This window comes from Sciurus carolinensis, chromosome 7, assembly GCF_902686445.1.
Source record: "Sciurus carolinensis chromosome 7, mSciCar1.2, whole genome shotgun sequence".
Lineage (NCBI taxonomy): Eukaryota > Metazoa > Chordata > Mammalia > Rodentia > Sciuridae > Sciurus > Sciurus carolinensis.
The window spans coordinates 14,612,071-14,639,477 of record NC_062219.1 but is presented as its reverse complement, the minus strand read 5'-3'; the positions used below and the strand labels follow the sequence as shown (position 1 = coordinate 14,639,477).

At 38.6% G+C, this 27,407-nt stretch overlaps 1 protein-coding gene across 14 annotated transcripts in view; it reads right to left on the bottom strand.

The window, feature by feature from the left end:
* The window catches only part of Syne1 (spectrin repeat containing nuclear envelope protein 1), a 443,098-nt gene that overhangs the window by 50,257 nt on the left and 365,434 nt on the right, over window positions 1–27,407 (bottom strand). For all 14 annotated transcript variants that reach the window (XM_047557257.1, XM_047557256.1, XM_047557258.1 and 11 more), the window contains 11 exons: window positions 25,665–25,798; window positions 25,081–25,285; window positions 22,972–23,154; window positions 21,718–21,864; window positions 20,802–20,956; window positions 19,857–20,004; window positions 16,910–17,004; window positions 14,442–14,676; window positions 12,657–12,851; window positions 9,051–9,176; window positions 6,336–6,491 (listed from right to left, as the gene is read on the bottom strand). In XM_047557257.1, the coding sequence (XP_047413213.1) occupies window positions 6,336–6,491; window positions 9,051–9,176; window positions 12,657–12,851; window positions 14,442–14,676; window positions 16,910–17,004; window positions 19,857–20,004; window positions 20,802–20,956; window positions 21,718–21,864; window positions 22,972–23,154; window positions 25,081–25,285; window positions 25,665–25,798 (1,779 nt within the window). The remainder of the gene's footprint in view (window positions 1–6,335; window positions 6,492–9,050; window positions 9,177–12,656; window positions 12,852–14,441; window positions 14,677–16,909; window positions 17,005–19,856; window positions 20,005–20,801; window positions 20,957–21,717; window positions 21,865–22,971; window positions 23,155–25,080; window positions 25,286–25,664; window positions 25,799–27,407) is intronic.

Genomic DNA, 27,407 nt, shown 5'->3' with positions numbered 1-27,407 from the left:
GAGGCAGCCTGGAGAGGAAGAGGTGACTCTGTTCAGTGTCACCTTGGCAACTTCGCTTTGGGCAAGTTCCTGTATTTCTCTACTCTTTTGAATATTTTTGTTTCTTTTCCTTTTTTTCCCCTCAGCATAACAGTTTACTGAGATGGAATTCACATACCACGCGATTCATCTGCTTCAAGTATACACTTGGTGGGTTTTATTAACAGAGTTGTACAAGCATCATCCCCAATCAATTCACGGCCCCCCAAAACCCCTGTAGCCATCAAAGTCACTCCCCTTTGACTTCCCACCTACCTCTCAACTCTAACCTACTTTATGCCTTTGGGATTTGTCTATTAGGAACATTTCTTTCAAATAGAATCATACAGTAAATGAATATTTATGGCTGGCTTCTTGTATTTTAAAGCTTTGTCCATGCTCTGCACTATCAATACCTCATTCCTTTTTATTGCTAGAGAAATTCCATTGCATGGATATAACACATTTTTTTCATCTATTCATCGCTTCATGACATTTGGGTTGATTCCACCCACAGTCTACTATGGATGACGCTGTTATGAGCCTTCAAGCGCAAACCTTCGTGGGGACACATTTTCATTTCCCTTGGGTACGTCCCAAGGAATACAATTGCTGCGTCATGTGGTAACAGCAGAGATTGATTTCCAAGGTGGCTGCACTGCTTCACATTCCCACAGCAGTAAGGGTTCGCTTTATCTCTCTCCCATCAGAGCCCGTTATTATCTATCTTTTGATTATAGCCAGGCCAGCAGGTGTGAGGCACTACCTCCTGTGGTTTGGATGTGCACTTCCCTAATGATAATGAAGTTGAGAGCTTTCTCACATGCTGGCCACTTGTATATCTTCTCTGCAGAACTATCTTGTCAATTCCTTTGCCCATTTTAAAATGGAGTTGTCTATTATTGAGTTTGAAGAGTTCTTTGAACACTATGTTTTTATTTCTAGATGTAGAATAATTCTAGAATCCTAAAATTCTCTCACTTTATACTAGTTTTGTTTTCATAACGTGGGTTGAGTTACTAAGGCATGTTTCTAGTGGAGCTAGACTATACATCAGCAAAACCAAATATGATTTGGGTGGTAAGGTTTGAGAACCTGTTGGTAATACTAGCCATTCCATTATTGATTCCATTGCATTAAATACATAACTATTGATTTTCTCTTTCTTCTCAACATTTCACTATGAAAATTTCAAATAAATAGAAATTTAAATAATTTTATGCTAAACACCTAGGATATATACCTTAGACTCTAAAATTGTTAAAATGTGGTTTTTAATAAGTACATTTCTTTAGTTATCAAATCAGTTACTTTTTATAAGCTTTAAAGGAATCTCCTTTCTCATGTATTATTTTTATTTGTTGTTTTATAGATATACATGACAGAAGAGTATATTTTGATAAATTATAAATATACTGAAGGAATTTTCTTTCTAAGATGAAAATAATATCTATTTTGAAGGTGCCATATGCTTCCTAGGTATCTATTCTGCCTGTGATTGGTTCTGTTACTGAAGAGGCAGATAATTTAGCTCCCATACAACCCAAATGTCTGTGATTCTACATCTGAGAAAAGAGTTGGGAGTTACACCATGAACCCAGGACCCCTTTCCCAGGGCCCACGTTAGGCCCGTGAGCTGCCTAGATAGTGAGTTTATAACCCACTTTTAACATTAGAAATTCACTCTTTGGAGTTAATTGTGGCCTTTTAAAATAAACATTTCTCTGGGTTGGGTGTCACCAATGAACCCATCAAGGATTTCTGATAAATAAATTAGTTGACCATTTGGTTTTTTGAGGTAGAATAATACAGAAGAGCTAAAGGGCAATGAGCTGACTTGGGGTGGGGACTGAGGAGTAAAAAAGCTAAGAAAACACAGGTTAAAAATGTTAAAATTTTTAGGCAAGTGTCACCTACTCTAAGCCTGCCCAGGACAGTGCTGGGGGGCACACTCCTGAGTGCCTGATCTGCTGGGATGTTAAGTCTGATTCTCCAGAGGCTCTGACCTCTCCCTTTCACTCACACAGCACCAGCATCAGGACCCTGGTCATAGTTAACCTTCTGGCTCAGCTGATGTTGTATGTTGAAACTGCATTTTCATAATAGGTAACTGCTTTCTAAAAAAAGGTTCAAAACCCCCGACCGTAGGATAAATTTGTCTTGCTGTGAGTAGCTGCCCCCAAATGTTGGCCATGATCCAGAATGTGAGCTGGGACTACCTCACCCACATCTTCAGGAGGGTGATCATGTGATGAAAAAATCTGTTCTCCATTACTGGGAAAGGTAGGTGTTCTGATCCCCATGACAGAGATCAGAAGAGTGACATTGAACACTCTGAGGCACCTGTTTACAGTCAGTAAAACAGGACCAGCCATGCTTGAGTCTGGTCACAGGCTGCAACGTAACATTATGATCAAATACCCAGAGGCAGCTGAGACCCAGTCTCCATCGCTTTTGTGACCAGGGAGAGGTTGCTCATCTCTAAGCCTCACACCTTTCACTTGGAATTCAATCCTAAGTCTTCCCCAAATTCATTACACGTTTATTGCTCATGGTAAGCGTGTGTCTTCTCTGTGCCAGAGATATACCAGGCTGGCAGCAGGGCACAAACGAGAATAATTGAAGAAAGAGACAGGCACATCCTGAAGACCTGACAGGGTTGGCCATGACCACGCTGCTGCTTCCCTCTATCTGCCCCTGGTGTGCATGAGCCAGGGCATTGCTGGGGCTTTAATTTGACGCCTCCTAGGCACTTGTGACTACAGTGTCTCCTGGTGTGTATTCACACACCATGAAAGCACTCCTTTGTTGCTTATCGTGGACCTAAAACGTAAGAAGCAACAGGTAGGTTATCAGCACTGGCTGCCGACTGGGGCCAAAAGCTTTTCAAAAAACAAGTGAATTCATAAGAAGGTTGGAGTGTTTTGTTGTTGTTGTTGTTGTTGTTATATATCTAATACTAGGCCATATATAAGTGAACATCACCATCTCTTTGCTGGGATTCAGTCAAATCCCTCAAATGATGCATCAGCTCAGCACACATTTACATTTTCTTAAGGCCACAAACACACTGACTGCCTGCAGAGCAGGAGAGGGCTGAGGAGGAAGTATATCCTTTTCTACTTCACATATTTTTATGATGACATTTTGCAGAAAAGAAAAAAAAATGAGTAATTGCAGTGACGTTATATATTTATATTTCAACTAGAATACCACATGCAGTTCTTCAAACTGAAACAGAAATAAAAGCAAGTATCACCCATGGCTGTACACGGGCTCGGCTATCCCCTGGGGAGTCTATTTAAAAACAGATTTCTTTTATGCGTTTTTTTCCTGGGCTGCCATGTTTACTCACAGTCCAGCTTCCTCATTCTTATCTGCTCTCAGGTACTCCTGACTCCTTCAGCTGCTTTGGAAGAACAGGAACGCGATACCTGCTCCTTAGCAGGGACAAGACTAAGTTCAAAAGTAGTTTCTGACTTGTCTGATGAGACAGGCACAGGCTCACTTCCTGTGCTGGTTTCACACTCCACCAAAGTTCACCGGAAACAACTCACTCAAGAACTAGCAGCTCATCTACCTCCCTCTTAAGACTGACACCCGGCAACTTGACCAAGCCCATGACTGAAGTCTCACTGGCAAACAAGTTGAAGTACACTGAAGTAATGTGAGGTCCTCAAGCCTCAGCTTCAGGCCTCAGGACACTTGGACACTGAGTTTCTAGAAACACTATGTATTCCGTCAGCTTCTTCTCCTTTACACCTTGGTCTAGGCAAGGTATTCATCTCTCCAGAGCATTTACCTTGAGCAAAAGCAACATCCAAAGCGTTTTTCAAACAGACTGTTGCCTGGGTTTATCTGTCTTGTGGCCAATTTTGCAACACATACAAGTATAAAGAATTAGCAATAATAATAATAATACTTCCATGGCACTGTTACACAAGTTTTCCCAAATCAAAGAGTATTGCATAACCATAATATTAATCTCCAAAACATTAAAAATTGTGTCATTCTTTTCTCGGAGGAGCATAAGCATACAGACAAAGGACATCATGATGTCTTTTTAAAATTATTAAGAATACATAGGACTGGGAACGGAGCCCACTGGTAGAGCACTTGCTTCATAAGAACCATCCCCAGTACTGCAAAAATCAAAACCACACACACACACACACACACACACACACACTCACAAATACATAATGAACACTTAGCTGTGGTGGGCACTAGAAACACAAAGAAAAGGTCTTTGTACCTCAAGTTTTGGAATCAGATCACAAACAAAAAAACAAACAAACAAAAAGTAAAATTCCACACCATGGGACAGCATAGACCAAAAGGCCAAAGGTCCTTCACAGGGCTAAGAAAATACCTAGGGCAGAGCATATCATAGCAACATCACGGGGTTGTGAGATATGAAAGACCGCAGGCTAGAACCAGGAGGGAAGAAACCATCAGCTTAGGCAGGGGGCATGGCATGATCGGGGTCTTAGGGAGGGATGTTCTTGTAGGTTTGCAAAGAAATGGCCAAACTCTGAGGTGTTACCCCTCTAAAGACTCCACAGGCATTCAACAGCTAGAGAAACAGATCTAGTCTAATGTTGAAAAAACATTAAGACAGCGAGTAATACTAGACTTTTCTCAAAATTAAAAAAAATATATATATATGAATAGGCTCACAAAGGTAAATGAACGATGCTGTAAAAATTTCCCATCATCCATCACCACCAAATAGCTTCCACTCTTAAATCATGATAAGATCTTTACATTATATGATAAGATGAGTGACCATGGAAATGTAATCCTTTTGGATTGAAGAAATCAGAAAAGAATAAAACCTCTCCCTATGAAGAACTCTACATGGGTTTCTCGTGCTCATGGAGAACACAGAGCCCTGTGGAAAGCAGCTACGGTCATGTTGACGTGAATCATTGGCATGCTGATAAAGGCCCACTCTCACGTGTCCTGCTTTTGAAAGAATGGATTCACAGGAAACCAGTCACACATCCACCAAGTTCTTCTTTGGTTCATGATATGAGAAAAATCTGTGTTTTAATTTAAACATCCAGAGAGAAGTTTTTGTAAGAACATGTTTCTTCTTGATGTCAAATAAACCAAGAGGCTCTGAGCCTCTTCAACTCTGTTTAATAAAAAGCATCCCTAAAGTTAGAGAAGTGGGAGGGTGGGAGACACAAGAGGGCAGAGCAGTATAGTTGGCATTGACTCAAAGAGGCCCTTCCTCCGCCCTCTGCCACCTACATCTGCCCCACCAAGGCCTGCGCCCGGCCCTCAGTAGACAGCTGCAAGCTTGCCCCACAACCATTTGTTCCCTGTGCACCAATCTCGCACCACACGCTCCATCTCAGGCCTCACTGGAAGACGTGCCCATTCCGAGAAGCACCTCCTTTCTTCTCTTCAATCCACATTGTCCTTAGGCTCATGTATATCTTTATATATTTTTGTATATTGTATTTACCTGGTTATACATGGTTTTCCTTGTAACTGCATAGGTTTGTCTAGATCAATTTTGTAAACTTGATGGTGGGAACATCTATTACAGCTCGTCAAATTCACAATAACTGAAATGAACCATTTGACTGAACAAATATGTGTCACAGCCTATAATGTGCCAGGCATGGCATGGAGGTTACAGATGTGGAAAGACGGACAAGGGCCCTGCCTTTTGGAGGGTAGGTCCATTAGGCTCTTGGGTAGCTGCCTGCTCATTTATAAGCCTGCAATCTGATACTCTCTTGGTCCAGGGTGTCCTCTTACTGATTTTCCATCAACTTTTCCCTTTCATTTCCAACTCAAGGACCACTCTGGAATCATTACACACTTAAAGGTACTTAAAACATGAATAAAGTATGACTAACCATGCCATACACCCTTTGATCATCAGCAACAACTAGGATAAGAGTAACAATAAATGTCCCATGTATAGAGCTAGCTCTGGAGCCTTAGCTGAAGTTGCAAATAAAACAATACTTTTTCATGTGTTTAAAACACAGGAGATGCTACCAGTATCTTCCTAGCAAAATAATCACATCTGTCAACCACAGCTTTGTGCTTCCTCTTAAAAATATCACACCAGCCAGTGAACCGAGAGGAGAGAACCCAGTTTAGGTATGTCAAAGATACAACGGTCAGACTTAGTTGTCTTAATCTGGAATGTTCTGGCAATAACCACAGGGCTGTTTTTTTAGTTGGAGCTATGAGCTCTGGGTGGGTGCAAACCTGGGTCAAGCCATTTGACACTGAGTCACGACCCAGTTTTCCCTCACAAGGGTCACTTCCACATTGAGCACGTGTCTTACCTGGTGACACAGCTCTTCCCACTGCCTCTGCAGGAGCTCTATGCGCTCGTTAAGGATGGACATGTCATCCGCACTGATGTAGGCAGAGAGGGAGTCCCTCAGCGATGTCAGCTCTGCCAAGTCATCTGTCCAGCTCCCGACCGCATTTTCTAATTCCTAATTAAAAAAAAAAAAATCGTGAAAATAATTCTTCAAAGAATGGTCCTAATAAATGCTCACTTATCAGAATTTTTCTTTAATAGTTTTTTGGCCATCTACTATCAACGATTTTCTCACGTCATTTTGAAATCCCTCCAGATAAAATTCCATTTCCATTCTCTATCTGATCATCTAATGTGGGATCTGTTTAATTTTCTTCCTGAACAACTTGACCAATTGCCAAGTTCTTTCGATACCAGATTTGCTGGCGGAATCTTTCTACCATCTATTTGCCATCTCAACCATCCTTTTTTTTCCTTTGGTGGCTTTTCCTAACTGATGTTTCAGCATTGCATTGAACTTTAAACTGATGTCATAAATGCATAAACACCATACTTTCTTTTTGTCCTAAGTTACCGATGACACTAAAGAAATGTTTTAATTAATTTAATTTACTGTTCATTTTGAAACACTATGAATTGCTATAGTCTGTGATGTATATTTACAAAGTAACAATGGAGATCTATTATTACTAAATTAAAAATAATTCACTGAATACATTTTCTGTAGGATCAGAACTTTATTTAAGTTACTGAAAAAGATTATGTACCCTGTCCTTTTGGGAAATGATTTAAGGGGAAAAAAAATCTTATAACAATATTTGCAAAAGTTGACATTAGCTTTTGCAATACTTTGATGGATGGTTGATTTTGCAATTTGTGTAACTCTTGTTCCCTGCCAGCTGTTGTTTTTAGATTCCAGCTAATTTAGCGTATGAATAGAAAATTTCACATGGTTGGTTTCCTTTCTTTTTGTCTCTTCACACAGGAGACAAGTTTTCAAAGGCATAAGTAATTAACAATATTGTCTGAGGCTGACTTTCCAGGCAATTTAGGCAAACAAGGTTTTAGCCTGATTTTCCAAGTAATTGCTTTGTTTTGCTGTTAAGGGTCTTTTGGGGAAGAGTAGCAGAGAGCTAGACTGAAAGACATCCTTTGACTCTTCAAACTCAAAAGCAGAGTATCTGTCCAGTATTTGAGGAGATGAAAATGAGATTCCATAGAAACAGTATCTGGCTGAAAGATCAAATTAAAAATAATAAATTAAAAATACAACACTTCTATTTACACCTTGGGAGATATTACATTGTTATACCAATGTAAAGATTTTGCTCTTTTTATACCAATTCCTGGTCCTCAATTCAAACAGCAGATTTGGTGAACAGATTGAAAAAGAAATAACACAGACACCAGATCCCACTGGTTCGAACATTCTCCATGAGGTGAGTCAGTGTGGGAAAAGTATAGCCTTTAAATTTAGAAAACTCTGATACTCAGTTCCTAGAAGCCTCTGTTTTCTCATCTGCAAAAAGGCAATAACACAATGTCCTCCTGACTTGTGTTCAAGCCAACTGAAACAACACTCATGTGGTCACTGGCACACAGAAGGAGCCTAATAAATGCCCATTCTTACTTATCAGAATTTTTCTTTAATAGTTTTCTTATAAATTTATAATCGCAGGCTTAAAATAACTGTTTACTTTACCATCTTCACAAACTTCTGAATGTCACATCCCAAAATAATATTTCACTCACTTGCCATTTGAGATGTGAAGTATACCACCTTCTTTTTCTTCCTAACTGCCTTTTCATGTGTCAAACAATATCTTGGAATTTTAATATTGAAGGAAAAATTCTTACATCCACACTTTTTAAGATTTCTAGACTTAATAATCTCTTGGTTTAAGACTTCTTAGTCAAAGTGAAGCAGAGAATATCTGATTAAAATTCATGTCACTTACATATATGTAAAATTTTAATAGAATTATACTACAGCAATAATTTGTAAATAATTGTAGAACATAAGAACATGTGTAATTTGAAAGAAAAGCATTAGTACTTTTGATATGAGGGGCATATTGCTCCTCAGAGAACTGCTGATCTGACGCTTCACTGGCTGAGAAGGTGTGAATGGGATAACTCTTACAGCCACTAAATCATGTAGGTATGCATGATCTCATCATGCAGGGAGTGGTCTGCACCAGCTATCAATTTACTTCCAAGCATGATTTGAAGTGTTGATCATAATCTTTAAGTAGTTAAAGCCCTGAGTAATAAGGACTGGGTGACTCTTTGTGTCAACTGAGATTAGCTATTTTTCCTGCTTTCTTGGCAGAAGGGTCTGGAGGGTAGGGCACTTTCTTCCACAAGCCAGAGACAACTGATTTTCTAGGTTGCCAATGCTTCTTTCTGGAAACTAGACACTGGCTAAAATGATCCCTATGTGGATGCTTTAGAAAGATTGCTTTAATTGCTCTTGACCCAGCTTTTAAATATCTTTTATGTTGTATTTAATTTTCATTCACTTCCACAGGGTAATTCATCAACTAGTCTATATTTTCATCAGTTGCAATAAATCAGCTAAGCAAGTATCACCCAGGAGCTATCTGCCTTATTTCAATCCCTTGGGACCTTGCATCTGCAAGAAGATAGCAGGAGGAGACTGATGGGTTTTACTTCTGCAGGCTTATCCCAGGCAGAAGATGGTGACAGGGGTGATCTCCAGCCAGTAATTCACCTTGCACCGCATCTGCTCTGCATGGAGCTCCTCGTGATGATCTGGTAGAGGCTGGGAGAGCTTCTTTTTGAAGGTTCGTAGTTTCTCCAGGGAATCAGCAATTCCTTTCTCACATTTTTCCCAGTCCTAAATGGAAGCAAAAGAAATTGCATATTTTTTTTTAAAAAGAAATTGGAAAACAAGAAGAGAAACACCTTTTAATTACAGAGAAAGAATTAAAGTCACACTGATGAATAGTGAGGAGGTGAGTCCATACCCTTTGCCACCATGGGCGGCATGTGGTCATCATAAGAATTGAGTTCGACTCTGACTCTGTTACTTGTTAACTGTGTGGCTTTCGTATGCTGATAAGCCTGTGTCTCAGGTTTCCCAATGAGCATGGAAATAATACAAACTCTATAATTGTTGGAGGATTAAGATAAACAATGGGTGTCAACAAACACGATGCCCAGAGAATCATGAATACTCAAAAATGTTATCTGAATCCAAATCTATCTGCAGAGGCAGGGGTATGACTTTGGCAATGTGCCTTTCTCCAAACTTCATCCATAACTGTATCCAACACCCACATGCTCCCCAGTACACTATAAGGGATAAAAAAGAGGACAGGAAAACACATAGGAGTAAGAGAAGAGAATGTAAAAACAATATAATCCTGAGTCTGACTAAATTAATAAATGGTATGAGCCATGTGGGATGTGCTGTTCCACAAGTGGAACTACAACAGACATGGCAGAACCTTTGACTGGCTTTATCTTGGAATTGCTAAAGCAGTTAGCAAAGAGTTATGTACAACATAAAAATCCACACAAACAAAAAGTGGGAGAAGAGACCTGATGTACACTTTTAAGAAATAAGTCTCCAGCATGCCAAGTAGGGGTAAGTGTTCTGTGAGTGGTGAACCAGGGCAGCACGGAAGCCGCTGGATCCCTACAGGCTGACAAAAGAAAACAGGCTTTGTGAGTTTTTGTTTTCAAAGGTTACACAACAAACCGGTGACAATAGATCCCTCTGGGGGGAGACAGTACAATTTGGATGGTGGTACAAGGTGAATTTTATTTTTTACTCTGTATACCTCAATTATAAGGTAAAATCTTATGACACATGTGTTTCTTTTGTTGTCAGAATTAAGCCAAAGAAAAAATAAAAGGCACCATAGTAGAGACTGACATTTATAGCACCATATCTACGTAGAAGTAAACTCTTATCTGGTGCCTCAGTGACATTGGAAAGTAGGTCCCACTAAACGAGTCTCCTTCCTGTTGTCCAAAATGACCCATTTTGTCAAATGTCTGCCGGGCCTCTGCATCCCCAGTCTTCCTTCCCGATGGTCGCTCCCCACGTGACAAGATCACCGAGAGCGGTTCACCTGCTGCCACATCGTGCTCCATTTGCCTCCACGACGTCTCTTTCATCACCACCAGCGTTTGCCAGCATTCTTTCTGTCTTCTCTCCCGACACTTGACTATTCTTTACAATGACAACCCACACGTATTACTGTGACTACAGCTACAACTGTTTATTACTACAACTCTCTGTTGTTTTACTGACACAAAAAGTTCAGACCAAAGCACGTCCTATTCAAAGTGTCTTCTGCTTTCTAACTCAACCAAGGTTTTGGTTCCAAAATCTCATTTCTCTTTAAACTTCTTTCATGAAACTTCCTAGAGTGCATAACCATATTGTCTCATCCCTATTACCAGAAACAAACAAAACTCCAAGAAAACGAAAAGCAAAAAGGCTTTTCCTATCATGCACAGATTCATACCAACTCCCTTTATTTAAAAATATCTCTGTATTCTCAGGCTACTTAGTGTACCAATGTTCAGCAAAGTAAGAGTAGACAGAAAGGTCCTCTTTCTGCTTAAAATGAACAATCCATCCTCAATTAAATCAGCACACACCCCCAAAGCTATCAGAATGCAGCCAATAATTATTTGTTGATCTCACAAAGACAAGAACAATCCATTCTTGTGAAAAAACTTTGAGGCATTAGTGAAGCAGGCAACTATGTAGGATATGGAATTATAATGACTATTTTTGACATACATATTTGGAGCATTAAGTTTAGAACTAAAAATAGATAAGTGCTATATCTTTGGTGCAAAGATATCCTAAAATGAAGCTCCATAAACATTAAAATTTAGTTTTATAATACTTTCTTAGACACACTGAAGGAAGTGTATGATTCAAAATATAATAAGATTTAACAAGAGAAGAACAGGGATTCCCACTTTCCAAAAATCCTTTCCAAAAATGATTTAGACTGTGAAGCTATAATCAAGTCTCTTTGCTGCATGAACTCTAAGGTAACAACTTAATGTTATGGTCTGTAAGCACTTATTAATGCAGATGTTTTATACACCACCCAGCAGACAGACTTGTGTTTAGCAAAGGCAGTGACTCAGACATCATGCTGTATTAAATCTTGGGAATGTCTCCAAAAATCACATCACAAATAAAGAAAAATATATGATTTAACACACATTCTCTACAGAGTGAGTTACAATGTTTTAAATCCTTTCCTGAAAGCAAGATGAATTCGGCATATTATATTACTGATGAATTGCACTGTATGAAAATAAGAGTGACTTATAGATGCTCATGGGTACTTTTGATTGATTGTTTCCTGCTGGGGAGGTAATATATCATTAGCTAAAATTCAGTAGAACAAATCAGGTGGGTGTGTGGACTTGAACAATAAAAAAGTAAAATCTGCTCCATTAACTTTAGCTATTACCTTTGATCCAAAAAAATGACAAGTCACATTTAATAGATAATCTCATTGAAATATTGGTGATTATAAACTTCTATAATTTGGCATTTACTGTGTTCACTTTTAAAATAATGACATGAACAATGCTAATTACAGTCATATATTTAGTGCTTAACATGTGCCAGGTAAACCTAAGGATTGGATAGATTCCAGTAACCAGATTACTTGGTTTACCTTGGTTTTAACTGGGGTTTACCTGAGTTTAGGGCACATGCCCTTTTTGAACTTCTGATTGAAATATGTTTTATACCTGGAATTTGAAAATAAGGGTGAAAACTTCTTGGGGCAGGTGTAGCTAAATCTAAATTTCCTTCAACTTCCTGAGTGATCAGTATGCAATGTGTATCCAACAAAGGCTTCTTCTTCCTCCTGGAGATTTTGTTACCCAGAAACCTTTTTGGATACACTAAGCCAACTTAAGAGTATCACTTTGGGTTGTTTTTTTCCTGCTATAAAATAAGAGATAGCAATCTTGAGAACCATTTTGGAGTCTGAGGTTAGGGAGTGGAATCAACACTTTGAATTTCTGTCTGGCTTTATAAAGTCATCTTATGGTTAAGCCTTAGTAATGGCCATTCATCAGAATTCATAGCTTGAACTGACTTATTCCAGTTCAAATTACTTTGTTGGGGGATTGTCCTGAAAAATGAAAAGGTGAAAACTGAGAAACTTTTCCAGTTCCTGCAAGGTAAGGTGAAGCCTTAATTATAACACATAGGCTCAAAATCCTATAGGTATTGCTCAATGATCTTTGAATGACTTGATTTGCAGGAAAACAATGGTGGGAGACAGTGTACAACTATTACAAGGGCTTTTTACATTGCACTTACTTTCAACAAGAAAGCCAGTTTTTTCTTCTGCTCCTCCAAGCGCACACTGGCTGATCTCCACTTCTCTTGGATTTCAGTGAGCTCGGCCTGCAAGGCGGCCTCGGCTGCGCTGTCTGCTGAGAGCAGGAGCTGCTTGCCTGCCTCCACCGTCAGGATGTAACTGCCTTGTTGTCTCAGGAACACCTTTTCTTTGAACTGAAAGGAAGCATCACTTTTTACTCTTTCATCTCTTCTTCATCTTTTTCCTACTACAAGTATCCTTAATGACCTGACCTGTTAGCATATGTAGCATGTCCTCTTTCATCCAGCAAGCGTTTGCCAGGATGGTCCTTTGGGCATGAGTGAACCATGTATAATGAATGAAAACACAGCAGGGAGAGACTTCCTTTCTGCCCTTATGTTACACACAATTATGATGCAACGTGAGATTAGATTTATAAAACTGATATGCAAAGAACACAGAGGAACCTCTGACCCAGCATGGTGGACACAACCTGGCTTCCCCAAAGTGGTAAAGTCTGCTTGGACCTTCTTGAAAGACATGTAAATGCACCCAGATTAAGTAATGAGTCAGAGAAGAAGGAGAGGAGAGAACACCTTCCCTCAGGGAACCGAGGATGGGCATATCCACTGTACAGGAAAGCATGATGAAATCAGGAGACAGGATGCAGTTTACAGTGGCTGGAGTATGGGGTGCATGTAACAGAATGATAGAAGATGAGGCCAGACTATGTCTTGCACAGAAATTTGTTTTTTAAGAGTAAAAGTGACTGAGGTCACAGAAGAATATTAAGCAGGGAAGTGATGTGTTTGAATTACAGTTTTAATATAAACATTCAGAATCAGGGGATGGAAAAGTGGGATGGAAGAGGGGCATGTACTGGATATGCTGAGACAGGTAAGAAAGCTACTGTCCATACAGGTGAGAAATCATGACTACCTCACCCAAGGCAGTGGCCATGAGGATGCAGACTTGCAGCAAATTAGTAAGGGGAGCGAGAGACAAGGAAGAGTATAGCTCTACAATGACATGAGGGTCCCTGGGTAGACCAGATAGCTGGGGACAACATGTCCCTACACTGGACATGGGAAACAGAAAATGTTTTTTCAGAGATCACGAAGAGGTGCACAGGGTTTGTTATAGCTGAAATACACAGATATCAATCTAAAAGGTGATCAGATACAGGAGTTGACACCATAGCAGGTGAATGTGACCAGAAAATACCAATTTGCCCTCTTTTTGCTGGTCCAGGGTAGTTGAAATCCTATCTGTAAATGAGTTCTTTCAGATAAATTTGAATGAGAAGGGGAACCAGAGAACAGTGATCTTTCAAGGAAGAGAGCCCCTGAATCTAGCGGGAAGGACGCTGAGAGTGCTGGAAGGTATCTGCCTCAGAAGCCACAGCCCCAGATTCTCAGGCTGCTGAGTGTAAGGGGATAGGGTCAGGAAGGGACAGAGCCTTCTACCTTCTCTGGAGTGCTTTCATTACATATTTAAATTATTCATGAGTCAACTAGATACAATTAACACAGTCTTCCATGCTGGGCTGTAGGGAGCTGCTGTGGGCCTTGGTGTGTGAAGTGGAGAGTCCTTGGGAGAGGCTGAGGTTCACTCTAACCCTACCACTCAGATGGTCTGCAGTGCAATTGTTTTGTATTTTCAGTTCACATTTGGGAATAATATTCGTCCTGATTCCAGCGTCGCTCCAGAGACCCTCCGAAGCACTGAGGCCAAGGTCAAGTTTGAAATGCAGAAGAGACTTGAGAACGTCTTTTGCATCCTACCTGCACTTCATCAAAGAGGGTCCTGACTTGTTGTAGAGGCACGGGGATGCTTCCAAGGCCACTCATGGGTAGATAGGACACCTCCACCAACCATTTACGAAGCTTTTCTGCCATCTCCCTGTAGCGTTGCCACTGGCGAATCTGGCTATCGATGATCCCCCGCCTTTGCTGGGCTCTGCGAATTACTCCCTGCCACTGATTACTGAGGAGGGTCAACTTCAGGTTGAACTCATCCCTGGTGAAGAGGTAATCACAAGGTGAAAACACTGTTCTATTGGATGTAGCCATGTAGTCACTGGGTAAGTACATTCTCAATGACTACAAATCCTGAGAGGTGATATAAGACGAGGATTTAAAACTTATGCTATGGCTGGGTACAGTATTACATGCCTACAGTCATAGCTTCTCAGTAGGCTGAGGTGGGAGGATCAAATGTTCAAGGTCAGCCAAGGCAACATAGTAAGACCTGATCTCAAATATAATTTTAAAGTAGTGCTGGGGATGTAGATTCAGTGGTAGAGTGCTCGACTAGCATGTGTCAGACACTAGATCAACCCCCAGCATCACAAAAACAAACAACAAACAAACAAACAAATCAATCAACCAATTTAAAAATATTATGCCAAGATCTGCTACTGGGTCTACTGTAAATAATTTTTAAAGTTCGACTATCAGTGTTGGTAAATGTTGGGTCCATGTCTCAGTACAGGTTGAAAGAAAATCTATGACAAGGTGATTGTCACTCATTCTCTTCCTGAGTGTGTGAGTTGAGAGGAATAGAGCAAAGGGGGATATTATACATATTTTATATATATATATATATATATATATATATATATATATATATATGGATTGCCTTTCAAAAACAGAAGTCATCGATCAAATCAAGCACAGTAGAATCCAAATGTGTAAATTAACTTCATGATCCTTTCTTAGCACTTATAAGCATCTGTCAAATCAGAATGAGAACACTGTGGAATGTGGAACAGTTCATGTATGTTGCTTTCTGTGCCAGGTATCCACCAGGGATCCCTGGTGGAACCACTTAGAGCACATCTTCCCAGTGGTGAAAGTGACGCTCTAAACAACAAAGATCATAAGTGAACTTTCAGAGTCAAGTACATTTATCTTCTGGAATATTCCTACTGTCAGCAGGTTCTAATCTGATTTTTCTTTTTTTACATGAAACTATCAAAATTCTTATCTTCCCATTTTCTTCTCTTTGTTGTTTTTTTCTTTCCCTAAATGTTAGCATTTGAAATTTAATAGATGTTGGCTTATATGGGAATTGCAAATTTTATTTTACTTAATGACTTGAATGTTTATAATATTGTTATAAAGTTGGCTAAAAGATGATAAAGCAAAAATCTAAAAGTTAATTGCATTTGAATTTGTTTTATTCTGAAGGTCTTAAATTCTCAGTAAACCTTTCATTTAAGTTTGGCTTGCTTAGGATAGAATAAATACGATATCACACTTTGTTGTTCCAATCTTAACCTATGAAAATCTTTCATGTATGTCCAAAGATATAACCACTTAAAACTGAAATTGCTTCCAAGACATTAAAAAAACCCTTCTCAATTAAATGATTCATTTTCTAATTTAAAAAAAAAATACACAAAATTAATTATAATCACAACTACTGGTCCTAAATATGGGAAAGATGTATACATATAATAAAACAAATGAGTTTAATTCTCCAAATATCATTGTGGAAAACAGGCAAGATAAAGAACACACTGTTTCTAGGAAATGCACATACTGCACATTGCCAATTCACATGCTGTAAATTGGAAGAGAAGCTAGATTTTTACTTCCGAATTTTTAATAAAGAGACAATTTGTTATGTAAATGAAGAGGAGGAAGTATTTCAGATAGAATGTAATTGAATTTATGGTGGCAAACTGTTTTCAAGCATGGAGGAAGTTTTGTGGCCCCTGGGCAGCTGGCTGGTGTAATCCCAGGGCAGACTATAAACCAGACCCAGGAGCACAAAGCCAGAGTCTGCTCCTCCTTAGTTTTGTGACCTTGGTCAAATCAGTCCACATTTGTGGGTCTCAGGTTTTTCATCTCTGAGTAAGAAAGATGGACGAGTGATATCTATGTTCCTTTTAGGAATACAATTTCTATAATTGCATGAGAATATTAGAAGCATCTGTTTATGAACCATTGATATAATTCATTCTGATCTATTCATTAATTCCAGTCTCTACAGATGACTAGTGAAGGTTGGCTAGGTGATTTCCAATTACTCTATGTCCTTCATATCATATAATAGCTGTTCTCTAAAAGGATTCAATACTCACTCATTTCAGAGATTCAGACAAGCCTTCCCTCCAATTACTGAGACTCCACGATAGTACAATTGCCTTGAGAAGATTGGCTATGTGCCCTCTAATCTGCTCATTAAAAGGAAAATGACTAATTTACTGGAACCTTTCTTCATAATAAGTTTTCAAAGATCCTACCTGTCATCAACTTGACCTTGTTCTAGAAGACGTTGCCCATCAATAATGATTGAGTGCAAAATCTGCTGACGGCTGAACATCTCGGCTTGAAACAACTACAATTTTAAAAAAGAAGAGTGTACTTTTAGAGTTCCTAATTTTAGTGACCAGTTCTCTGATAACTTTCCAAATGCACTGGGTATAGCAAGACTATGGAAAGTACCTCCAGCAGAATCAGGATGTGTGTAAAATCTGGCCTGGTAGGAATACTTAATTTTAGACCATTAATTAAAGTAGGCTTAAAGTTTGGTTTTTTGGTTTATTAAACCTAAAGACTAAAACTGGATTTAGGTTTCCCTTCTCTTTAAATCCCTTAATAAGGTAAGTTAATGAATAATTTGAGACCAGGTCCAGTGGCGCACACCTGTAATCCCAGTGAGACAGGAGGAATGTGACATCAAAGCCAGTCTCAGCAAAAGCAAGGTGCTAAGGAACTCAGTGAGACCCTGTCTCTAAATAATATATAAAATAGGACTGGGGATATGGCTCAGTAGTCGAGTGTCCCTAAGTTCCAGCCCTGGTACCCAAAAAAAGAAAAAAGAATTATGTTCTGATCTTTTTGAACTGTTTTTCAAATTAATTAGTTTAATACAATTATTTCATTATTAAATCAATAGAACAGTCTTTCAAATTATTTCACTGTTTTTAAACAGTTTAGTTGATACAGTATTCATGTTGTAAGATTCATCCATTTAAAATGTCCAATTTAAAAACTTCTATTAACTTCAGACTTGTGCCACCACCTCCATGACAATTTTAGAACATTTTCAACAACCCCAGAGAAATTCTGCCCTCATTAGCAACCAGTCCCCATTTCCCCCAATGCCCCACCTGAGCACCCTCTAGTCTACTTCAAGTCTCTATTGACTGCTTACTCTGGATAATTCATATAAATTAAGTCAAGTAATATGTGGCCTGTTGGGACCGGCTTCTTTCATAGTTCATTTTCATGGTTCATCCACGTTGCATTATGAATCAGCACCTTGCTTTTCATATTGCTGAATAGTGCTTACATTTTATTTAGGCACTCGTCAGTTGATGGACCCTGGGTTGTTTCCATCCTTTGTCTATTAGGAAAAGTGCTGCTATGAACATTCCTTGTGCAAGTTTTGGTGTGGGATACAAAAGGAGTGGAATTCCTGGGCTATCTGGTACTTCTGTCTTTAGCGTTTTGAGGAACAATTCACTGTTTTCCAAGTCCGCGTCACAGTGTTACATTCCTATCAGCAATGCACGTGGGCGCCACTATCTCTGTAACTTCACCTATATCTACCATCTTTTTCATTTTAGCCATCCCAGTGGGTGGAAAATGATGTCTCACTGTGGTTTGGATCCATGACTTTTATGTCCTCATCTGTCAGCTCAGTAACATTGGATTTTAAATTACCTTATGTACTTTTAAATTTCCTATTTTTAAAATTTCAGCAAAATATTTTAAAATTCATTTCAGTCTTTTTTTTAAGTTTAAGCTTCTCTCAGCTCTTAGGTAAGTCCCATTCTTCTGTAAGCATGGATTGAATAAACACCAGGAAATAGAAAAAAAGGGACAGAATTCCCAAATTAATTAATATGCTATTTGTATGTAGTTCTCTCTCTCTGTTTCTTGAGAAATAATTATAATGCAGTTTGATTAAGAGATATGCTTGGAGATATTCATCAACTTGGTGTCCTGATATAAATTAATATATGCTTTTTAAAGAACAAATGATTTTCATTGATCCCAGATGTTTGCTCGAAGCATATTCTCATAAGCAGTTAGTCTTGGCAATGGCAATGCAGTCTACAATGCAGTTTGAAAACTGTGTGGCTATCTGCACTCCTTCTGCTCTCCCATCATCCCACCCCACCTTCAATAAGTAGCCTTTAAGCACAACTCTGGCACTATGCATTACAATGTCTCGATGCCTGACACTTGCCTACAGACAGCTATGGAGCAGAGATCTGGACCAGATTTTTGTCAACATCTTTAGCAATGAGAGAAATGCAAATTAAAACCACACTGAGATTTCATCTCACTCCAACCAGAATGGCAATTATCAAGAATATAAGCAACAATAAATGTTGACAAGGAAAAGGGTACGCTCGTACATTGCTGGTGGGATTGCAAATTGGGCAACCATTCTGGAAAGTAGTATGGAGATTCCTCAGAAAATTAGGAATGGAACTATTACACATTTATCCCATTCCTCAGTTTATACCCGAAGGACTTAAAATCAGAATACTATAGTGATGCAGCCACATCAAAGTTTATAGCAGCTCAATTCACAATGGCTAAACTATAACCAACCTAGGTGCCCTTCAACAGATGAATGGATACAGAAGTTGTGTATATAAATATACACACACACACACACAATGGAACATTACTCAGTCATAAAGAAAAATGAAATTTTGGCATTTGCCGATAAATGGATGGAGCTAGAGAATACCATGCTAAGTGAAATAAGCCAGTCCCAGTAAACAAAGGTCAAATGTTTCTCTAATAGGTGGAAGTTAACCCACAATAAGGAGTGGAGAGAGGAAGAATAAACGTTCAGTAGATTAGACAATGGGGAATGGAGGGAAGGGAGGAGGGATAGGAAAATTGGCATAATTTTCCTATGTGTATATATGAAAACACCACAGTGAACATCCACAAGAATGGGGTATAAATTAGGAATAAAATATATTTCATGCTTGTATAATTTTATCAAAATAGATCCTACTATCATGTAGAACTAAAAAGAACCAATAAGAATATTAAAAAATAAAAAATTGTCCATTAAAAAAGATATCAAAACTTCAAGCTTGCAAAACTGATGCATGTGATAGATACAGCCCACCATTTGTTTCTTCCAAGTGGAAGATTGCAGCATCTTCCAAAAGCCAAGAACATCTTGGTACCCCCAAAACTATTGGCATTACCCACCTCATGTGCTCTCTGCTGTTCCAAAAGATGCTGATAGTTTCCTGAAATCTCTACTGCTAACTTTCGTTCTGTTTGGACAAGGAATTCCATCCATGTTTCACATTTTTCCAAGAAAGTCTGATGTTGTAGTAAAAATGACTGCAACTTACTGACAAGAATGAAGGATGTGGAATAATGGTTATTTGACTGTTAATTCTTATACCTCTGATTAAATATTCTCTGACTCCAGTCCTAACTGAATCAGTGCAAAGCTTTCATGTTATGTAACAAAATTTTAAAAAAAGAAAAATTGGAAAAAAGAAGAATTTAAAATACTATATTTTAAAAATGATTAAAATTCTGCATGTCCCTCAAATATATTCTCACTTGAGAGTTCTTTTTTCTCAACATGAAAAATCACTTTACAATTTGAGTTTCCCACATTTAGTATTCAAGTTTTTCAATGTTATTAGAAAAACTTAGAATTTATAGATACACACAAATCATGAACTTTTATTCCACTGAGAGATTAGTGCTTTGGTTTGAATGTACCCCCCTCCAAAATTCAGATATTGAAACTCAATGGCCAATGTGATAACATGAGAAGGTGGAGCCTTTAAGAGGTGATAAGGCCATGAGGTCTTTCCCTTTTTGAGTCCTTATAAAGGAGTCTTCAGGTAGCCTTTGGCTCTCTTGCCCTTTGACCTTCCCCCACGTGAGGATGTGCCCTTCTGCCTCTCTGCAGGATGCAGCAAGAAGGCACCATCTTGAAGTAGAGTAGCTCTCACCAGACAACCAAACACACTAGCACCTTGATTTTGGACTTCCCAGACTCCAGAACTATGAAAGAATACATTTCTTTTCTTTTGAAGTCACCCCATCTGTGGTTATTTTGTTATTGCAACATAAGCTTCTTCCTTACAAAACAAAATAAGACAACTGGAGAGACCAAAATATCTCACTTACCTGAATCTCTCTGTAGTCTGAGAGGAGATCAGAGACCAGTGGCGGTTCAGATTCTGCATCCTTTTGATTTCCTTATCATTCAAGGGTAACCTGTATCCCAGTTCATTTAGACGGTCTAAATCTGGAGCCATGCTACTGAACTTTAACATCTGTCCCTGCAAGCAAGATTGAAAAGCACCTTCAGCATAATGGTCAGAAAAGGCATCCGTGTTTTAATGCATACAGTGAATTTCTGATTTCAGGAAGAAGTTGGTCTTTGGCCTTGTACACCTCTTGCTTGCAATCTCCAGAGATACAAACAAAGAAAAGCTGAAACTCATCAGCTTACACCACTATGGCTGTTAATGCTACTCACTACTCATTATTCTTTGTTGGATATTAGTAGGGTGGTATATTATTCACATGATTTATTTACTCATATGTAGAAGTGATAAAGGATGAAAATTACACTTAAGACTGAAAAGGCTTGTTCCTTATTCTTCTATATTTAATTTATTTATGCTAATGTGCTTCATTATTTAATAATAATAATAATAATAACAATGATTATAATGGCATAGTTAACATGTATTGAGTTCTTACCATGAATCAAGCATTATTATAACAGCATTATAAGAAATGAAACACTTTAACATCAAAACAAACCCATGGGGTAAGAACCACTGCTATTTACTCTCTACAAATACAGGGACAAAACCTAAATAAATTGCTCAAAACCATCCAGGTAGTAAGGGACCCAAAATTTGGCTGGGCTCTTTCTGGATGGAATGCGATTTCACCTGAGCTTTGAAATGACACGTTTTGCTTTAACTCTGAGGTTCTTGAAAGGAAGTAGGTCTATGCCAGTTCTGAGTTTTCCAGAAACTTCTGAGGACAGGAGCTAGAAGATGTGTGAGGAAGATGCAGACTCACGTACCTTCAGTTCCTCCATCCTCTCCTGGATGGTAGAGAGGTCAGACGAGTGGGTCGGGTCTTGCTCTTGAAGCATCTCCTGGGCTTCCAGCATCCAGCCCTCCAGAGCTTCCAAACTCCTGGCAAACGTTTCGTAGTCAACAACTCCAGCCTTTTTTTCACAAAAGAAATTGGTATTTTAGTGAAGTAAATTAGATTTTTAGTGAAATCTCATGAAGGGTAAGTGAACATTGAAATTATTTGTCATAGTCCTGTATCAAATTGACATCCACAAGATGCCATTTCTGAAAAACTGAGGCTATAATGATTTAAATTTACTTCTATTTATGAAGTTTTTCTTAAAAAAAATTAATTCTATATACCATTAATCAATAACTAGTTATTCTTTTCTTCAATTTTTAAATTTTATTTGTTCTAATTAGTTGTACATGACAGTAGGATGCATTTATACATTTTGATAGATCATATACAAATGGAGTGTAATCTCTTACTTTTCTGATTATACATATTGCAGAATCACATCAGTCATGCAGTCATACAAGTACATGAAGTAATAATGTCTGTTTCACTCTACTATCCTTCCTTCCCTCAGACCCCTTCCCCTCCCTTCACTCTCCTCTACCTAATATAAAGTAACTCTATTCTCCCCCACCTTATTGTGAATTAGCTTCCAAATATCAGAGAAAACATTTGACCTTTTTTTTTTGGGGGGGGGTTGGCTTATTTCACTTAGCATGATATTCTCTAATTCCATCCATTTACCAGTATATGTCAAAATTTCATTCTTCTTTAAATCTGGGTCATATTCCATGATAATCAGAATGGCAATTACCAGGAATACAGCTCAATAAATGTCAGTGAGGATGTGGGGAAAAAGGTACACATATACATTGCTGGTGGGACTGCAAATTGGAGCAACCATTATGGAAAGCAGCATGGAGATTCCTAGGAAAACTTGGAATGGAACCACCATTTGACCCAGTTATCCCACTCCTCAGTTTATACCCAAAGGACTTAAAATCAGCATACTACAGTGACACAGCCACATCAATGTTTATATCAGCTCAAATCACAGTAACTAAATCATGGAATCACCCTAGATGCCCTTCAACAGATGAATGGATAAAGAAAACATTGTATATATAAATAAATAAATATATATATATCACATCAATGCTGAAAACTCCATTTCCTGTGTTTATGCCCAGAGACTGTAGACCACCCAGCTCATAACACACACTGAGCATGAGCTCTGTACCTGTAACGCAGTTTGCTGTTTGCAAAGAGCCTGCTCCAGGGCACCTAGGTGTTGACTCAAAGAGAGCTGATCGGACTGGACGGCTGAGGCTGCTGAAGCACCCACTTGCTGCTTCAGCTGCTCTCCCAGCTCATGGAGAACAAAAAGGGAATCCTTCACTGTCCCCAGTCCTTTGAGGAGGTCCTGCAGGAAAAGAAATCATCATGCCCATTGTGAAACCTCATGTCTTTATAAACAAGAGTCAACAAAGGGCCATGCATCCATCTCTCTCTCTCTCTCTCTCTCTCTCTCTCTCTATATATATATATATATATATATATATATATATATATATATCTGCATATGTATGTAATATATACATTAGCTGTGGAGGGCACAATACCTTCATTTTTTATTTATTTATTTTTATGTGGTGCTGAGGATGGAACCCCATTCCTCACATGTGCTAGGCAAGTGCTTTACCATTGAGCTACAACTCTAGCCCAAGATATAGACAAATTTTTTTTTTTTTTTTCAGTCCTGGGGATTGAACCAAGGACCTTTTGCTTGCAAGGCAGGCACTCTACCAACTAAGCTATATTCCCAGCCCAGCAATTCTTAATTACTAAAATATTACCCTAAATAAACTTCACCAACAGAAAAAAATGATTAGGAAGCAAACTCAATTTTTTAAAACTATTAATCACACACACACACACACACACACACACACACACACACATTGAGAACTCTTTTGGTAATAAAGCTGCACAGGCTCATTATAGTACATTGGGGAACAATGTAGAAAATCATACATAAAAAAGGAAAGAACCTCAGAATCCACAAGTAGAAGCAATAACTGAAAACATTTTCGCCATTTGTTCCTGTCTTTTTATGTGCTTAATATCAAAATAAAGACACAGTGCTATATTTTAGGTTTTCCTACTTATTTGTACCGTGCACACCAGGGATTAGTGTAGCCATGGTATCTTATATATGTATCTTGTATAGTTATAACCACCCCCCACTTCAGCGGGGTGCAGTGCCAGGTGTTTGGCCCAGGTGAACAGGGAAGGGTGGTCTGCCTCTCTGTTCTTTTGAGGGCATCTTTCCTGTCCAGGCTTTGTGCAGCCCATTAATGCTCAAAAATACATGTCAGCAGAAATTCCCTGGTTCTGGTTTCTACCCACTGCTAAGAGACAACAAGTGACTGCTACTTGGATTTCTGCTGGTCCCCACCCAGATGTGGCAGAGTGCACAGGGAATCCTGTGAGAGAAGGAAAAATAAAGGATTCCATTAACCTTGACATTGACAGCTGATGACTCACAAGAAATGAACATGACAAACTGTGTAAGAGCGAACTATGTGGAAAAAAAAATAAAACTATATTATCTTCATTATGTATATTAGTCTCTTTAGCTTTAAAATGATTATTCAGGCTGGTTATTCAGAATACATTAAACTTTTATTTCTGTAAAACTTGCCTACTTCAAATAAACTGATATGGGAATGTTTACAAGAAGATCTCTGTCATGAGTCCACTAAAATAAAGACAAATGAGGACAGATGGTAAGAGTCATGGAATAGATGAAATAAGAGAAGAGCCTTTCTTGAAAATCTTAAGTAGGTTATTGGCAGCTGCAGTGAAAAGAGAATTATCTGTAAGCTATGAAGAAGTATGTAAGTAAATCAAGAGAAAAAGACTTCATTCTACCATTATTTCTTAGAGGAAACTATTAGATGCTTACACAGGACATCACAAACTTATAAATGTGTATGGATGATATCTTTAACAGTAGATTTTTAAAATATATTTTTAAATAAGATATTTTTCTCCATGTAGGCAGTTTTATCCATCTCAGCAATACCACATAAGCTGTTTTTCACATGAATTGTATTCCATTGGGAAATATGAGAAAATAATTCTTCATTAAAAATGAAATAATAGGAGGGAACCTCATAAATCTTATACACATGCAACTGTGTTCTAAAAATCTAGCAGACTCTTTAATACATAAGACAATAATGTTTGGATAATCATCTCACATACTGAGAGAGCTCCAGCCCTGCTAAACTTAGGGGAGGCCAAGAATGACTTGCTGGGTAAACACAGTAGTTGCCGAACATACATTGCAATCCTGGATCCATGTGGCAACTTCCTCGTCTGCGATGTCCTTGTTGGTGGCTGCCTTCAACAGCTCATTGGTTCGGTCCTCCTGCTGCTGGACTGTGGAGGCACACTGTTTGGAGTAGTCCTTGTATCTCTGCCAGAGCTGAAGGAGGGCCTTGCTGGAGAGCAGCTGCTCCGCAATCTCTTCCAGCAAGTTATTCCATCTGGAAATAATAGTCAACACTCATGGGCAGATTATCATCTCTCACCAAATGGGGTTATTTACTATTTTATTTTTCATGATCCTGGTTCATGTGAATATGGAAATAATGCAGGAGTGACTCATTCTATTTAACATCATAAAAAGTATCTTGTCAGACTCAGATATCAGGGGTAGATAATGGGGATGAGGATAATCTTTATATATGTGTGGCAGTTCTAGTTCTTTCTAAATAGCTCAATCTACTTATCATTAAATTCATTTAGTGAAAATCAAAACATTAATAGAATCCATAGAATTCAAATTCAAAATGTCAGAGTTTAAATAATATCATGTTAAAATAAGGTTGGGGTTAAATAATATGTAGTGAGCACATGCCATACCTCATATTAACTTCTTTCAGGGTATTGGTGAGCGTTTCTGTCACAGGTGGGTGACACTCTTTTAACAGTTGGTTGGTCACAGAGCCAAATTTCTGTAAGCTCTTTTCCTGTTTTTCTAGATCATCATGAAGACTCTGCCCAAGAAGAGAGATAAGCAAGTATAAAATTATTGACAGATTTATGTACATGTATGACTTTGCTCCAATACCTGATAAGCTTCTTGGTAATCATTTCTTCTCTTCCTTATGACTTTGTTCTTATGGCTGTGAAAAGGTAGGCTTAGCAACTAAACCTTTGATTGACCCTGGGGATTATGCTGGAGAAGCTCACGCGGAGGTCTCTGTCAGCACCTAGCAGGCACATGCACATCTGTCACATTCTGGTTCTCTTTGACCCTCAAAGCCAAAACCCAGGTCTCTATTCCATGCCTAGAGTAATTCTCCCACAAACACCTGACAATTGAACTCCGAGTCAAAACTTTTCTGAGAACCACCTCAAAGTTCTGTCTTTGGGTTTTTTCCTTGCAAAGAATTTTAAAAATTTAATTGTATTTTTAATTGACAAATAAGAATTGTGCAGATTTATAGGGTATTGTGATATACTTGATATATTTCATACTATGGAATGATTCAACTAAGCAATTAACGTATCATTACCTCACATACCAATGTTTGTCTAAAAAAAAAAACAGAACTCACAGAAGCTAGAGCAAAATGGCAGTCACCAGGTGATATGCTAAATCAAAGGTTACATACGTCAGACAGGGAATAAGCCACAGTGATCTAGTGGCAGGATGGTGGTTATAATTAATAATAATGCATTGTATATTTCAAAATTGCTCAAAGCAACTATCATGGTGGAGTCTTCCACCAAGGAGAGGAGGGAACTAGAAGAGAGGAGTTTCCCTGGAAAACTCACTGCAGGGACAGATTCACATCTTAATAAAATCCCACTGGTGAAGTAGGCTGTAAACATCCAGCACTGTTTAACACCAACATCTGACTGCCCTTAAACCAAAATATTCAAGGAAAATACCCTTGATCCTTTCATATCTTAAGACAACTCTTACAGGTATAAAACACAGACTATGCTAAATTAAAAAGTACTTCTAACTTCCTCAAAGTTATAAGATGTAATTTTTAAATTCACTGTGCTCGAAAAGCATTTTCATGATTCTTAATATGTACCATAACTATTTAAAGTTTAAAGGAATTACATTCATACATTTCATCTTTCCTTGCTCCCATCTTACTCAATAAAAGTATTCCCTTAATAAATCTGCATATAAGGTCTGCACATATCAACTCTGATAGCCAAGCCAGGGACAGGGCCGTGGAATAGAATTAGGAAGGGCACATGCTGGGCTCCCGCTGGCATCCCATCTCTCAAGGGCCTGCCCTGTCCAGTATACCAGCCACATTATTTAGCCAAGAAAGAGCAGTCATAGTGAGCATGTCCCAGTGCCCAGAGCGCAGGAGAGTGAGGACAGCAGTGAATTGGAAGGCAGGGACCCCGGATGGGAGGGAGTGCTGTGTTTAAGACAAAAGCAGCCCCTGCATTCTAGATTGAACAAAAGGGTAACAGAGACACAGGAAACCAAGCCCTAGGTGCTGGAAAAGAGGATTTGTGGATACATGGACCAGGCCAGTGGCACAGTACTAAAGGGAAAGAAAACACTTCACGGTTGAAATGTTTACCACTCTTGCTATTTTTCTGTTCGTTTTCTTTTTAATCCCTTAGAGT